The following is a 16,741-nucleotide window of genomic DNA, read 5'->3' as shown; positions in this document are numbered from 1 at the left end:
CACTCATCAGCAGCTCGTGCAGATCGGATCTGTTTTCTATAATTTTTTTGTAAATCTCATTCCATGTCTTCACTTCATCGGGAGCATGAGAAACACGGAGACTCACCGGAGGAAGGAGGCGAGGAGCCCGGTACAGGTGAGCAGGTTGGATTCATTTCTTTACATAAAAGTTTGTCAGAGAGAAGGAAACAGGTAGAGGGAATAAAATAAACAATTTTGACAGTTTAAAAAACTATAACTATAAAAACTGAAGACATTTATCATTCATTACTCATTTCTTGTCATCAAAAGATCAGTAGGTTATTAATTAGGTTATTGATCAGGCTGCAGTCATCTAACATTACATATTAAATGCAATGCACTTGTTATGATTTTTATGTTAACACTCTTAACTCATTAGTAGGTCTAATAAGGATATTTGTCATACAGTTTCATTTTAATCAACCACTTTTAATCCATAAAAAGGGGAAATTTAAACAACGTTTGATGGTCAGTATATTGTATATTGTATATGTGGTATTAGTAGTATGTATTTTGAGTTCTTAAATATGAATTATTATCCACTATCCTTCAGGGGCTGAGACTATCATACAGACAGAAATACAGTAGAATGTGCAGGTACATGCTTTAGAGAAGAAAACGTTATATTTGTGCACAAAATCAGCAGTTAAGCCACAAGCCGCAGTATTATAGTGCACATTAAGCGATACTTATACTTAGATTAAGTGCTTAAACTTTAGTTGAACTTCCTTTGGTTCACCAGGGTTTTTATTACTTGTTTTATGACATGACTTATGTCACTGGAGTCAGAGACGTGTGTCTATCTGAGAGCACGGATGAGTTAACAAACAGTGGGTGTGTGCAATAGGTGAAAAATTGCAGTTATGAAGAGAGTTCAGCAGCATCTTTCTGCTCATTCCTTGTTCATTGGGTCTTCGAGCCAAAACATGTTGGACTTACACTAAATAAGTTGCTCTTTGTACGAGCGTTGCTGGAGTTTCTACCTCATCAGACGTTTTCCTTGCTCATCGCATGTTGGAAGCAGGTGAGGTTGTGCCAAAATTCCCTTCCCTGCCTCCACAGCATTCCTAGGTCTTTGTTTTGGCCGGCTGAGACATCCACGAAGAGATTAGCGGGAGCTTCTCCCAAAAACTTTAGTTGGCTGTCAGGACACATGCAAAGGTCAAGTACCCTGAAAACAGAGAACTCCCCAATGACATCTCATCGCTGACATGCTGCAGTTTCTCCTTTTCTGTTACTTGATGACAGTAGTTTGTCGTTTCTAATCTGTCATTAGAAATATGACGCTCATAGTTCATCAGCACACACATGCACACATACGATCTGTTGTTAATGTAAATGCACTTCAGGAGGGTAGTGGATTCTGCTGCTGCTGCTGCTGCTGTATTTGGCTGCTTGTCTGTTGGTTCAGCTTTGAATTGACTGTAAACATTGTACGGTCGAGTAAGATGTTCTGCTCCGACACACTGTGCTGTTTACACCATGTGAGCGTGTGTGTGTGTCTGCAATAGTTTTTCTTACCTCTTTAAACACTGACCTTTCGTAGCCAGTAGAACTCGTGGGGACCAGAGTCCTGTCCTAATGAGGCAAAATGTCATAACCTGGCTCCTGGTTAAGTTTAAGGGTTAACATGTGATTGGTTGGGTAAGTTTAGGCAGTGAGGCATGAATTGGTCATGGTAATGTTTTGATTAGGCTGTCCACAAGGAATGAATGGAAGTTGATGCAAAATCCTAATAAGGGTAGATGCGCAAACTGTTATCGGTGTGTGTGTGTGTGTGTGTGTGTGTGTGTGTGTGTGTGTGTGTGTGTGTGTGTGATTTTATGCATCGCACTCCTGCCCCATGATTGGCTGATTGGTTTATTGCTAGAGGAGTGTTTACATGTTTGTGCAGACGGACTCTAGTGTCTCTCTGTGAACTCCACCACATACACAGGACACAGTCAGTGCCAATAACAATGTTCAGGGAGATGCACATGGTCGCAAAGCCCCCCAAAAAAAAAACGAGGGCAACAAAGCTGAGCAAAGAAAAACAAACATACACATATTATCTGAGAAAGAATCTGCTGCGCTTCAGGCCGTCTGCAAGCGGAGGTCAGTGCTCTCAGTTCATTGGACCACTTCTCAACCAGTGAACCCAGCTATGATGGATACTGAAGCCCGCCATTCACTTCAGCAATTTATTGATGAGGTGCAAACGATCAACATTTACACACACAGGTGATTTATCATCACACAGTGTTTGTGTTGAATTGTTAATCATTGGCACAGCATCCCATTCGGTTCAGTCACTGAGACGTGGCCCATTGAGTTATTTTGAGCATGTAAACATCTGAGTAAGTAGGTTAAAGAAAAGATGGAGACATACAGAAACAACAACAGACAGAAAAGACATTGCATAAAATAATTAAGTATAATGTATAATTCAAACAGTTTCTAAAATGTATATACAAGGAAAAAAGGTGATGCAAAATGGGCTAATATAAATATTAAACATAAGGAGTAACATTACAATTGGTTGTTATGTGCAGGATGTGTTTGTAAACATGGCCTTATATAGTATATAGTGTAAAGCCAGTTTGTAATTATATTTATACATTGAAATGACATTATTATCTGATGATATGGCTTAAATATATATATATGTCACCTGAAATATTCCCTTTTTTTCATTGGTACGTATATGATCAAAATGAAACGGCTGCTCAACACGACAAGCGTGACAACCCACAGCCGCTCCTGTTCTGATCGTGTGCCAGCCGTCTTTGCTAAAGCACCGAGTCTTACAGATATGAAGAGCGGATGACTTATACACAGAAAGACTGGTGCGTGCCTAAGCTCTCACATGGGATGCGACATTTCCAAGCAAATCTGAGGCTGCCGTGTCGTCAAAGCAACTCCCTTGGTTATTGTTTAAATCCCCTCTCTGGTAATAAATAAACTTTATTTCTTTCCCTTGTCGTGGCTCCTGTTCTCAGGAAGTCTTTTCCAAACCGGCGTTGGCTTGCCAACTTCTTTTGGCATGTCCCCATGCACGAAACATATTAAACTGCGTCGGCACCATGGAATCCTTTAAACACACAGCATTAGTCCGAATCCGCATTGAAAGTATGAAGCAACAGATCGTTCATCACTCAGCATCTCTGAGTTTCCCAGCCCGTGTGTAACCTCTGGCAGCAACTTGGCAGAACACAAAATAAATAAAAAGCCATTTGTGAGCGGTTTTACCATCATTACAAATTTAATAGCACAAAAGGTTTAAATCTGGATAAAAAATTTAATCTCATTTTGATTATCCTGTGAGAAAAAAAACACCCGGCCTCATCTGGAAACTGAAACCATGTGGATCAGGCAGCGGCCAGTGGCATGAGAGCACTGGTCCGTTCCCAGGTATGAGCATCTGTAAGTGAATCAGGCAGGTGAAACAAACTGGTGTTGAGAGACAGCGAGTGTACTCCACTATCCCCCGGCAAATTAAGGTGAAGCTGTCTTTTTTTTTATTTTGAGGGGATCAGCCGCGCTCTCTGCCTTCACCAGGAAAGGTTATCTCCTCTCCCCTGCTACCGCCTGCTGTGCCGTCCTTATGAGCCACTCCCTGTAGACATTTAGGAGAGAGCTGCCGCCTTCAAGGTTAATTTTAGGCCGTCTGAACCAAAGCCAACTCATTAGCCTGATTCCCAGGGCTTGCCGGGCCTTATTCATTATCAGCGACACCTCACCCAGAGCAACATGTTTGTCTATACTTTTGCCTTTTTCGGTTATCGAAAGAGATTAGTAGTGCAGAAGTAAATTCCACACAATGTTGTCAACAAAGATAAGCTCTTTGTTTTGCTCCTGCACAGTATGGAAATACCTTCTCTGTTTTTTTATATCGATATCAATCATGCCGTTTATTTTCATCCACTCTCCAGCTGTTTGATGTTCGTTTCACATTCTCCGACTTCCTTTTGCCACAGGCCGGGTTTCCCTTCGGGGCTCAGCATTATATAAATGGCAAAACGTATCTAAGCAGCGAGCCTGGCAAACATATCTCACATGCCAATAAAACAACACAGGGCTCAGTTCGCTCAAGTTCTTCTCCAGCTTCTAAAATAGTTTTGAAACTTTAACCATGGTGGGGTAGGGTAGCTGTCGGTATGTTTATCTCTTAATGCAGCTATAGAATTACATTTCAGGCTCATGTTGGACGATCCCGAATCATTGTTGATGAGTTATTTCTGGACAGTTACTTAGTGAAAGAAGCAGAAAGCAGGACAAGGTAGTATCGTATTTTCTTTAGCGGAACAAGGAAGATTTTAACGAGTTGAACGGGATTAAATTTAACTATAAACAAACGTTACCCAGGTGGTTGCACGCCCCTTCTCTTCACAGTAGAAAACTAATTTCCATTTATGATATAATAGGTGAAAATTCTTCGATAAAACAAGTAGATCTGCATTATACCTTTTGTAACCCCCAAAACTCCCATGATCCCACACTGCGGCAAGACGTCATCAAACTAGGTCTTTTGCTAATGTTTTGATGGAGAGACCCCTAATAGCCAAAGTTAAATACCGTATGTGTAACTGTTATCACAGTCAATTTTTTGTATTTGAACGTGAATGAATGAAAAAGGTTTAACAACATTTCAACAGTTATTTAGATATTTAAAATACTTTAAATCGTGTTTTTTCGGCATAAGATCTTTATATGAAGAAGCTTTTTTATTTCTTGGCATTTAATTGTTCCCTTTGAATGTATTTCGAGCAGGAATTCCCAGCAGTGTGGTTGCAGAAAATATGAATGTGGACAGTGGTGCGATGAGAAAGTGGAAAACCGATCAGCATTAACTAAACCCACAGGGAGGCACACACTATGGGATTCCTTCGGGTGGATGCTTCATTTCCTCAGCCTGCTTGTGTTTTGCATTGGTCCACACATAACTGTTTGTGTGCACATGTTTGTGTGATGCTCTCTTCGCTCTTCTTTTACCGCCGAGTTGGCACCGGGCCGAGGCCAGCGCGCTCAATTACCTGCTCACAAACCATTACCCTCAGCCACACAGCTTTATCCAGCAGACACGCTCCGCACTGCCTGGGTTGCATCTTGCTCCCGTGATGGGTGCAGCAGGCCAGAGAGTGAGTTACTTCACCTCTGTGAGTGCAAAGAAAAGTCAGGGGCTCCACAGCAAGATAGAAAGAAAGGGGAAACGAGGGGCTGGGGAAGATTCGTGACACGTTTGACTTAAACACACGTTTGACGTTTTGATCAAAATGCACATTTGTGGCTTCGTTATTGTGTATTTTGATGTTTTTTAGTTGTTACCCTGGAAACAACTGATTGTACATGAAGGACAATAACTGTGTCTCAATTCAGGGGCTGCATCCTTTGGCGGCTGCATTCCAAGACAGATTGCGTCACAGTGACGCAACAAAGGCTTCGATTAGTGGATCCTCTCAGGCCAGCATATCCCAGGATTCATTGCCCTTTGTTTCCAAACCGATTTTTTCAAAGGGATAATGGCGGCGGCAAGCGATGAGACCCAAATGTCTTACAGTTGAAATGTTAGTATCAAGCTTCAAATCAAATAACGATACATGTGATAAAATCCCAAGGGCCATTCAAACTTTCTTGGTGTGTCCAACTGCAGCTCTGTTGCTAGGCACAAGCTGATGACCCAAATCAAGGAAATCTTCCGTAGACCAGACGTCTCATTTCAGTTTGGCCTTATACGTTCTTTTATGCTCCGATGCTTATAACCTTTTTACGATAATAATAATTTTACAGTGAATCACGGAAAAAGTATTATCAATATTAATATTCTCAGTCCTGTCTCAGTGTTATATTTTCAACTTTGTTCAATCCAAAGCCGGAGTTTAGGGTATTCCTGAGGATATTTGTAAAATAATTAACTTTAGTAATTTTGAACTTGGCAGAACTGAACTTATTTTTCAGCCACACTGCATGTTCCAGGAACGCTCGTTTTTAATTTCAGCTGCCAAATATGGTCTTTAAATGGGGGAATATCTCCAGATGCAGCCTGGTTATTCAGTTGCTTGTTGCACAAACCAGAAGCGTATACAAATCCTTGAGATGAACTGTCCTGTTTGCACATCACGCAGCTCGAAAAGACACGAAGCCGACAAATGGAGCAGAAGCCTCGATGTTTCTTTCCCCCGAAAGTAGACGCTGGTTTGAGATAATGAGTTAATCCTCAGCAGACTTTGTCCATCAGGATGTGTCACTGCAGGAAAAACTATTCCAGGCCAATGTGTCCCCAGAAGGTTCTGAAACAGTGAAACACTGGGAAACCAGACAAGGACGGGAAGTAAAGCAGGTACTTTTAAAGTAAAACAGGAAACAAAACAACCACCTCCACCAACATTTCATAAAAGTGTAAAGATTCATTCCCAAAAACACTGACTGACCTAAAAGAATGAAAAAAAAAAGAAAAGACAGATCCAGGGCTTCTCTTCAGTGCCAGGCCGCCGAGGAGGAGATTCACTGTTGAAGAGGCAGAGAAACCAATTTATACACTCACAATAACCGGAAAGTAGAACAGAATGCAATACAGCTACACAGGGCTTTTTATTTTCCTGACTGTCTGGCTCTTATTGTGCTGTTCCCATCACTCGCTCCGTCTGCACACTCCGCAGGCATGCAATATACAGTAGGACGAGCAGGGAACACCAGATGAAGTAGAAGTGTGCAGGTCGCGGGGCTGATGTTTGAACTGGGCTATGTCTGGCTTTTATTACCTTGTTTGTAAGCACGATTACGCAAAAACTACAGATGGGATAACCAGGGAACTCGGTGGGAAGGAAGAGTTTGGTGTGAATTCAGATCAGGGGACAGATGCAGGATTTTCCTTGATTTCTAACAATGGATCTTGATGAGAGACATCTTTTAATCCCACCTTGAAATGTATACTAATTAGAAGCTACTTTACAGACTCCACACACTTTTCAGTATAAGAGCGTCTGTCCCTGCATTTGTTGTTTTTTTTGAGAGCCACAATCTTCCCTGCTTAAGCTTTTAAAATTAGGACGATGGGCTGCAAACCATGATACTCCTCTGTCTCCTTGGCAACAGTATCAGGGATGACTCCTCCACATACAGACAAACAAATATGCATGTGAGCGCACACACACACTCACGGTTCAGCCCTCTTACAGTCTGAGGTGTGAGATTATGTGAGATCTAGGCCTATTTACCTCCCACCCGACGAAGTTCTTTTGCTGCATTTAACACAACAGTGTTTAATTGAATGAATAGAGGCAACCTCTGAATTGAATTCGTCTTCTCCTCTTCGTAGAGATTTCCCTCTGCCGTGTCCGTCAGATGCTTTCAAATCACTGTTTCAATCACTGCAAACAAGATTTGGAACCTAAACATTGTCATAAACAGAGCAGAGGTAGATTTTCAGATGTGAATCAGGTAGATCAGAGTGAGAATCTTCTAATTACAGCTCATGTTAGATGAGTCAGTCACACCTCCTACAAATGTATCTATCTATCTATCTATCTATCTATCTATCTATCTATCTATCTATCTATCTATCTATCTATCTATCTATCTATCTATCTATCTATCTATCTATCTATCTATCTATCTATCTATCTATCTATTAACATAGTATTTACAAATATACATATAGCACAGTCAGATATAATAATGTGTCTTAACTTGAATTTGAGCTGATCTCTGTTGCCAGTCTTTGTTAATCCTGGCTTGATATAGTCTTTATCTCTGGATTGTGAAAACTGCAGCTCGAGCTGACCTGATCGAGTCGGGGGAGAGAAAACTAAACAAGTTTAAACTGAACCCAATGTTTTTTCCCCGATAACAGGCACGTGCAGTGTAAAAATCAAGTAGATAGCCAAGCCAATGGGACCGAATCCAACCGAAGTCCAAATATACTTTCAAAGTTCTTGTCCGAACCCGGCCTGATTAGCCAGGACCCCAATTTATTATCATGGTTTTATCAAAATGGTAATCTGTTAATCCATGCAGATTAATCATATCTCTACAACTATTCGACAAAAGACCATGAAGCAACCTGTCATCTCCCTCCCCACTGCTCTGTGGAGTTTTTCAATCAGCTCCTCGTCTCTCAGATGTGAAATGGACACGGTGAGCTGTGAAAACTCGCCTCCCTGGACGCACATCACAGGAGAAAACCACAGAAACCTGTCAGAAATATGGCTCCTGTCCCTTCTCGCCCTCTCTCTATTTCCTTCTTTCAATCCTCTTTCTTCCTTTGCTTAGAAATACACATCAGGCTAATATCTTCTAATTCCTGACAGAACCATGTAACCGAGTGAACAATGAGTAGGAGGGTAGGTGGTGTTGTCCAGTGATGATGATAGTGTGTGTGTGTGTGTGTGTGTGTGTGTGTGTGTGTGTGTGTGTGTGTGTGTGTGTGTGTGTGTGTGTGTGTGTGTGTGTGTGTGTGTGCGATGAGAGAGAGAGAGAGAGAGAGAGAGAGAGTGATAATGCTGATTACAATTTCCTCTACGAAACCATTTAAGATGCAGCAATCAGTCATTTTTGTGCTATTTAAAACTGGGTGTTGTAATGAGAAAGCAAAGCTGAATCCAATTTGTGCCCCATTGTTCAGCTGAAAGATTCCCTCAGCAACTCGATGACTTAAACATATATTTGCCATGCGTGTATCAGTCTTTTGTGTCCCAATCGTTGACGAATCACTGAATCTGCCTTTCGGACACAGACCGTGATGCCCGAGGGATGAGGGGCCCCCGAGTGAGGCCTCAATGTGCTTCAGATTAGGTGCTGGTTAGATCCCATCACATGAGGTATGAAATTAAGGAGGATTTGATCAACTTTCTCTTCTCAGGCTTCACAAAAACTACATCCGTCACATTTCATAGACGTCATCGAGTGCAAATCGTGTGCAACTTCAAATGGACTGTACTGAGGTTGTGCGCCATTATCCTCATTTGTACAATTCCTGTGTCTGAGAGAGGGGTCACTTAATTGGATCTGAACGAATCTATAGAGAACTTCATAGCCCTCAATAGAGTTGATAAATCCTCATAAATAAGTCCTCAGATCCAGATTTGGACCCTAGGACATTATTGATAATGTTAAAAAAAACCTTTTGACAGGCCTTTGTCCGGATGAATGGCAAAAGTTAATGGGTTCATCTTTGGACCATAATTTCTATGTTATCCTATTCACAAACAAACTAACCAACAGTCAAGGGTAAAAACATAACTTTCTTGGTAAATCACCTGATTCTATAGTTTAGAGTAAGTTTCCTCACAAGATAATCATGCAAATGTCAATGTTTAGGCTTTGTCTCTAATTCCTTGGTTGATCTGGTCGATGGGAATCGCTGCAGGTGAGAAATCATAAAACATCTCTGTTGGTACTCAACAAATAAAGATGGTGGTGGTAGGGAAACATTACATCTACGCCCAGGGGCCCTATCATTGTTTAATCTGTTCATGGTCCACATGCGCTCAGAAATGAACATAAATTCTTTCAGGCCCTATACAGATGGTATGTAAGCTCCTCAGCCAAGTACAACGGGGCTTTGGTGTTCTCTATCAGGGTTGTGTCATCTCTCCGCTGTCCTCGAGAAAAATGAGCATGTTGATAGAAAACAACCTGAACTTTCCCTTGTTTTGATTTCGGTTTTGGCTCGATTGTCATTACTTAAAAAAAAAGTGCAACATATTTTCACAACCCAGTGTTATGTATATGTGGAAGGAATTATGTCTGCACCGGTCAGAAACTGGAGAAGCTGTCAGGCCTTGTCAGCTCTTTTTGGCTCTGGGGACCAGCAAACAAATCAAAACCAGTCTCGCGGACCTGGGCTGCAAGTGTATTAACTCTAAACTGAGATAAGTCAAACCGTTCCGTGCCAAGATTCAGTCCAGTGAATGATGAATGATTACACAACGGACAAAAGTAAACCTACACCTGGATAAAGTGATACACAGACATGTCGAGCTGTAAATAGCGGCCTGTCTGCAGGAAGTTGGCAGCAGTCTGTTGGGCGATGATAATGACCCTCGAGTGCGATAAGGCCAGACAGCTGTTAAAAGCGGAGATGCAGCATATGTTGTTAAGAGGTCCTTAAAGCTGATAAGGCATCGACAGTGCTGTGGTGATGAGAGTCTCTCTGCTGCTCCTCAGAATCAGACACTTGGTCTGAAGTGACTCGACTCCAGTCGCTCTCATTTCCTGTTACACTGATCGAATTTGTCGAAATCCCCTCGGTTATTCTAAAAATAGAGGGAAGCAGCGTTCACTTATCTCATCTTGTGCTAATAGGTTTCTATGTTTAGCTATGTGAGCTTCATGGTTCTCAGGCTGGTGGTCCACTAACTTACAAAACAATACATATACAGTATATTTACAGTATAATAAAATATTTCTATCAGCCAGCTACCTGTGCTAGGTGTTTAGTTCTAAATGGCAAATGTTAACCTGCTGCTAAACACTCACCTGTATTGTCACTGTGAGAATGTTAGCATGGTGGCGTTAGCATTCAACTTAAGGCGACACTACTTCTGATTTTAGCCTTACAGAGCTGCTAGCATGGCTGCTAACTCACACAAAGTACTCACACAATGCTACTGAAAGCTAAAAATAAAAAGCAGATGTGGCAACTGACAACATCCATCGGCTTCTTCAGTGACAGAGTGAAACCAGGACTTAAGGGGGTGGAGGTAAAGCACAGCACAGTCATGGAGTATCAAATCTGCACGACAACAACTGTAATTATATTCCATCAACAAACCTTTTTAGAAAAAACTAAATCATAAGAAGCTGTATACTTATCAGAGTCAGAAGTTATAAATTTGACTGAACTTGGTCAAGGTGAACAATGACCCAGAGTTGAGGCTTTAACCTCCTTCATCTGTTTAGACTCCTCTTGCTACCGCAGGCTGTTGTTGGTAAAATCTATCTGTTTACCTTATTTACCAGGTTAAATATGGGCTGCAGGGTCAAACAGCCTGACCTTTAGAGCGGGAGAATCTCCACCAGCCCCAGAGGTGCAGTTCAGCAGCTGGTATCTGATCTGTGATCTCTCCTTTCGCAAAGGGAAGAAGAAATGAGAATTTCTCTTTTGGTTCTCACTAAAGCATGGTGTTATTATTGCATTACAAAGACAAACTAACACACTGATGGAATCTGGCAGACACAGCTGCTGCCTGTTGCAGCCCATTTGCCCTATAAATATCACACGCTTTCATGCTGTGATCCAGCAATTTATTTCAGGCGCAAATATTAGATTTTTGGTGTTGGATAGACAAACAATAAGAAATCCAACCACTTTGTACGTGCAAGCTGGATACTATTTTCAGAAAAGCGAAGACTTAGTGTGTGTGTGTGTGTGTGTGTGTCGACAGGGCCAGAGCATGGGGTGATGAGGACTCTCCTCTGCTGACTTCAATGCAGATGACCAGTGATGGCCACAGCATCACCTCAACAGTAAGTAAATAATCCAAACTCTGTTATATATTTTTTAAAAAAGGTCCCAGTTTATAAAAAGTAATTTCCGTATCATTGTCCACAACGCAGTAGAATAGGAGTTTGATTGTAAACAGAACTGGTCTTATTTAAAGTGGTAATTTCTAATAATTTCGATAAATAATTATTGAGTGAAGTTATCGTTTAAACAGGAGGTTGGGCTGGATGCATGGGTTAACCCACCATCTGACCATGATAACGTAACTTTAACCAAGCAGTTTCATTTGCCAAATCCTAGGCGTAAAGAAAAAACCTCTTTCACATGAGAAGATTCTAAATAAGTGAGGAATTTCAAAGTACTCACTGACTAATCTGTTTTTATATATTTTTCTTACTGCAGTTTGTTGGATGACATAATAAACACGGGACAACAACAACAGGAACAGCAGCAGGAATTCCAGAGCTCATTGGAGACGATCGTTCTCACCATCTTTCTCTCCATCGTTATTATCATGACGGTGTTTGGCAACCTGCTGGTCATGGTGGCGCTCTGCAAGGACAGACATCTACGGTGAGCCTACTGGCTTTTCACCAACTCTGTGCCGGACTATAAAACAGACACGTGTTGTACTGGCAGATCTGGTCGGGCGTGATATTAAGTTTCAAGTCACATTGCAATAGTTTCTGGGACTTTTGAGATGAAAACAGAGATGGGTTTCAGGAACTAATAACAAAAATGCCAAGGCACTCACATTATAGAGTTTCCCCGGAAACATCCTGTAAATATGTAAGTTTAAAAAAAATAAAAGTAAGACAGACTGATCAGTGGACAGAATGAGCGACAGCAGCTTTAAAGTTAAGGCTTGTAAGATGTGAGCCATGATACGATAGTAAAACATACAAATCGTACACCATGAACTGGTCATTTTAACAGTGACTTGTATGGATATGTCCTAACTTGTCTCCTCTGGCTCTCAGGAAAAAGAAGACCAACTACTTCATCGTGTCGCTGGCGTTCGCCGACTTGCTTGTGGCGCTGGTTGTGATGCCCTTTGCTGCCATTGAGTTGACCACCGGCCAGTGGCGGTACGGAGAGATTTTCTGCCTCGTCCGAACATCCCTGGACGTCTTGTTAACTACAGCATCCATCCTGCACCTGTGCTGCATTGCACTCGACAGGTTTGTGAGAGACGACGAAGGATTTGAACCGTCTTCATGGGCTTTGATAAATTACCCTTTGTTTCAGAGATGCATATCAGACCCTGAGATGCAAACTTGAGTGTGTGTGTGTGTGTGTGTGTGTGTGTGTGTGTGTGTGTGTGTGTGTGCGTGTGTATAATTCCAGGTATTATGCTATCTGCTGCCAGCCACTGGTCTATAGACACAAGATGACGCCGGTGAGAGTGGCAGTAATGCTCGGCAGCTGCTGGCTCATCCCCACGTTTATCTCCTTCTTACCCATCATGCAGAGCTGGAACGCCATCGGCATCGAGGACATTGTAAGTCCTTAAGATCAGGAGCCACGCAGGCGGGAAAGCAGTGAAACAGTAATGAGCTTAAAGATCTTGGTATTCTTATAAAAAAAAATTACATTACAATCCTGCATCAACGAAATATATAATGTGTTTTGACAAAGTTTCCCAGCGAAGAGTTCATATACCTCCCTGAAACGCCCTAAAGAGAGAGATGTTCTTTCCGTGGGGGCAAACGCAGCTGAAACCTCTCCAACCTAATATTCTCTGTTTCTAATAACGTCTCCAATCCCTCGAAACAATGACACGGTAATGCAGTGATCACAAAACAATTCCATTCCCCCGTGGAGGCTCTCTCGCTGCGAGCGAAGACGGCACTTCAACGAGCATTTTCTGCTGGTTTGGATATGTTTTGGCGTGAGGTTATTTCAGAGCCGCCTTGAAATGAGCTGCAGGACTCCCAGAGGCAGGCGGCGAATAGATGAATTTATTCAGCCACGCTTAATGAAATACACGGCTCTTTCGGTCAGGCCGCATCCAAACAATGATCTTTTTATATTTATTTTTTTATCGCTGCCTTCAAGTGATATGTCACAGACAAAATTGCAAAGGAATTGAAATGACTTACGTGCGCACATTTAGGCTGTAGGTTTCAGTTCGTTATTTTATATTAGTAATGTTTGTTGTTCATTTTTCTTTAAAAATAATTCAAAAAATGTTTCAACACACTTTAGTTTTGCCCCAAAAAGGAATTGTTTGAAACTGACACTTCTTCACACTGAAGCTGCCGCAAAGCCACAAGAAGTGATTCAATAATTGTGACCTTTACGGCTCTGACTAATGGAAAGAAAGTCCTAATGCTTAAAATCTTACCTATTTCTGATTCTGGTGAATGCTTTAATACCCATAAATCATAAATTATGTTCTGTTTATTCTATTTTTGTGTCTGTTTCTCTTCTTCCGTCCAGATTGAGGAGAGGCAAGCCATGACGGGAGGCTCCAACGACACCAGCTGTGTGTTTCTGGTCAACCAGCCTTACGCCCTGATCTGCTCTGCTGTGGCTTTCTACGTCCCGTTGGCCCTCATGGTCCTGGCCTACCAGCGAATCTACGTCACTGCCATGAGCCACGCACGACAGATCGAGACGCTGCAGCGCGCCGGCTCGGCCCCCATCAGTGGGACGGCTCCGGTCATCTCTGTGAGGTCCTCCACTTCCTCGGATCCCTCAGAGCACTACCGTCTTCGGACAACATTGATGTCCTCCTCTTTGGAGCAGGCTCCCATAGCGAACAGCCGCATGCGCGTTGAGACCAAGGCGGCAAAGACGCTGGCAATCATAATGGGCTGTTTCTGCTTATGCTGGGCGCCGTTCTTCATCACCAACGTGGTGGACCCCTTCATTCATTACTCAGTGCCCTGGCAGCTGTGGACAGCCTGGCTGTGGCTCGGGTACATCAACTCAGGATTGAACCCGTTCCTGTACGCCTTCCTGAACCGAGCGTTTCGGAGGGCGTTTCTGGTGATCCTCTGCTGCGGGGACCAGCGGTATGCACGGCAGGGAAGCTACTCCTATAGACAAACCCGTAGACCGTGCTCTCCCACGTCGGTCAACGGCACATCTATGGCACTGAGGTAAGGTCACAACATTTGCACCAGTTTCTGTGAAGGTTTGCTCCATCGTTCTCTCAATGCACTGAAGCCAGTGAGGCAGATGTGTTTTCCTAGTCATGGTTCAAGTTCTATTTGGGTTTGGCACGATCACCTTAATATTTTGACTTCGCACGGTTGGCCTGTTGAAACAGAAGACACAGCACGGTTCTTACTAACAGCGGATCTGTAATGTCATCGTCACAATTAGGGGAAAAGCCATTTTGTTGCACTGATGACGAATGACACTATACCTTTATCCTGCTGTGACGTACAGTAGATGTGTGAGTAAACAGGTCTGGGAGAGTGAGCTGCCCTTTCTGTTAAAAGTCCAGCAAAGAAGAAATCAAGGCCTCAGGTCGGGAACAAGGCTCATTTTTCTCTCCCTGCAAAGAGAGATGGATGCAACGTACCTTCCTATCACGGTCAGCTAGGTGCCAATGGGCTGTCTCTTTTCTTTGTATTTTATTTGTCTGTCTAGACAACAGATTTGACCTTTATGTGTTCCTTTGTTTCCAGTTTGACACCATAAACACTGGACCAAAAGAGCTGTTTACACACTGTTTACAGACACACTGTTTACATTACTGATTGGATCTGTGTATTCATTTAGATCAAATTTTTATATCAAGACATTTAAAATAGTAAAAATATTTAGCTGATTTGTTTCCAGCGACCTCACATCATGGCGCGTCAGTACAGACAGGAAGAGAAAACATCACGCCTTGGTGCAGCCATCATCTTATATGAATGAAGCAATTCTTTTTAATTTAGGCCATGTTTCATACCCTTAAGTGTAAATAATGGATGTGGACATGCTGTGTCTCATCTAGAAACACTATTCATTGTCAAAGCAGCGGCGGTGCTCTGCATAGTGAACATTTTAGCAGGAAAACATGAAAATTGTCCCGGACTTTGACTCGCAAAGGAATCATCAGCTATGTGATTCTGCTGCTCGTGAAATATGATGTAAGGTTTGGTTAGTAAATAAAACCAGAGCTGTAACTATAAACTATAAACCTTCATCGTAATAAGAAACAGCTGCAGCTGGATGAAGACATGAGGCAACACTTGATATTTACTTTAGCAGTTCATCTTCCCTTCAGAATAAAAGCAGTGACTTGAATCTAAAGTGTTCATCATATTTTATTCAGGCCTTTGTTATGTTAAGTAATGAATATTGAAATATGTTTCAGCGGTAGCATGTATTTTTCATTGCGAAGCTAGATACTTAGTTAGCGACATGGCTCGAGCAATGTCAGTCTGTTGGTTCACCACGTAGACTGAATATAAAGATGGACGACACACACACTCTTGATTGCCCCCTGGTGGCTGGCTGCAGCATCTACCTCGCCTCCTCCATGTTAGCGGATGGGACATGGACCAAAGTTTGTCTTGGTTTGATCATTTTGGTTTTAATTAGTCATTTGATGCTATAAGAACGGGGTTAGACGTCATGATGATACATCTATATATACAGTAAATGGTTCCAGACTGAAATACATCAACAACATCAATAAACTGCCATGAAAGTTTGTGCAGACATGTTGAATACCTTTGTTTTATCACAACACTCGGACATTCCCATTGGACTAAACCGTTCACCTGGTTAATTAAAAAGTTAGCATGCCAACACTCTGAGCTAATACACTGAGCTTTACATTGTAAATATCAGATCTCAGGTGGGTTTCCATTATTATCCAGTGTTATCCCTGACTGTCTTTTTTGCTTTTGTTAAGCCCTCAGTAAAAAACTCACGCCTGCTCTCACAAAATGCGTGTTGGATTGAAAAAAATATTGCCGTTAAAGTTATGAATCATCTTAAGTTGTTATTCTGAGCGTAGAGTCATCTGAGCTGTTGAAAGAGTAAAAAACATCTGGTGGAATACATTACATTTTTCAAAAATATTTACGCACTGGCATCTTTAATGGAATTTGAATGTATAATATCCCATAATAGTCCAACAGGCTTTTCTCCGTTAAAGTGGGTTAATGATGGTGGTTTAGCTGATGTCTGTGTTTGTGCTCCTTCGAGTGCGGAGGATGATGGAGGAGGTGACCTGCTTGCGTCTGCACTGTTTAACTTTAACACAAGTACTTCGCCTCCGGATAGAAACAATAACGATCACACACACAAACACACAGACACACACAGACACACACACACACACACACA

The 16,741-nt window shown here is 42.1% G+C and overlaps 1 protein-coding gene across 1 annotated transcript in view; it reads left to right on the top strand.

Annotated features, from left to right (window-relative positions):
• Positions 1–16,741, top strand: part of si:dkey-247m21.3 (5-hydroxytryptamine receptor 4) — a 32,732-nt gene continuing 15,991 nt past the window's right edge. The window contains exons 1-6 of the mRNA XM_035183945.2: positions 1–136; positions 11,385–11,466; positions 11,846–12,016; positions 12,424–12,624; positions 12,791–12,944; positions 13,886–14,550. Of these exons, the coding sequence (XP_035039836.1) occupies positions 11,444–11,466; positions 11,846–12,016; positions 12,424–12,624; positions 12,791–12,944; positions 13,886–14,550 (1,214 nt within the window). The 5' untranslated portion in view covers positions 1–136; positions 11,385–11,443. The remainder of the gene's footprint in view (positions 137–11,384; positions 11,467–11,845; positions 12,017–12,423; positions 12,625–12,790; positions 12,945–13,885; positions 14,551–16,741) is intronic.

This window comes from Hippoglossus stenolepis, chromosome 18 (genome assembly GCF_022539355.2).
Source record: "Hippoglossus stenolepis isolate QCI-W04-F060 chromosome 18, HSTE1.2, whole genome shotgun sequence".
Taxonomy (NCBI): Eukaryota; Metazoa; Chordata; class Actinopteri; order Pleuronectiformes; family Pleuronectidae; genus Hippoglossus; species Hippoglossus stenolepis.
This window is presented reverse-complemented; position numbering and strand designations above follow the sequence as displayed.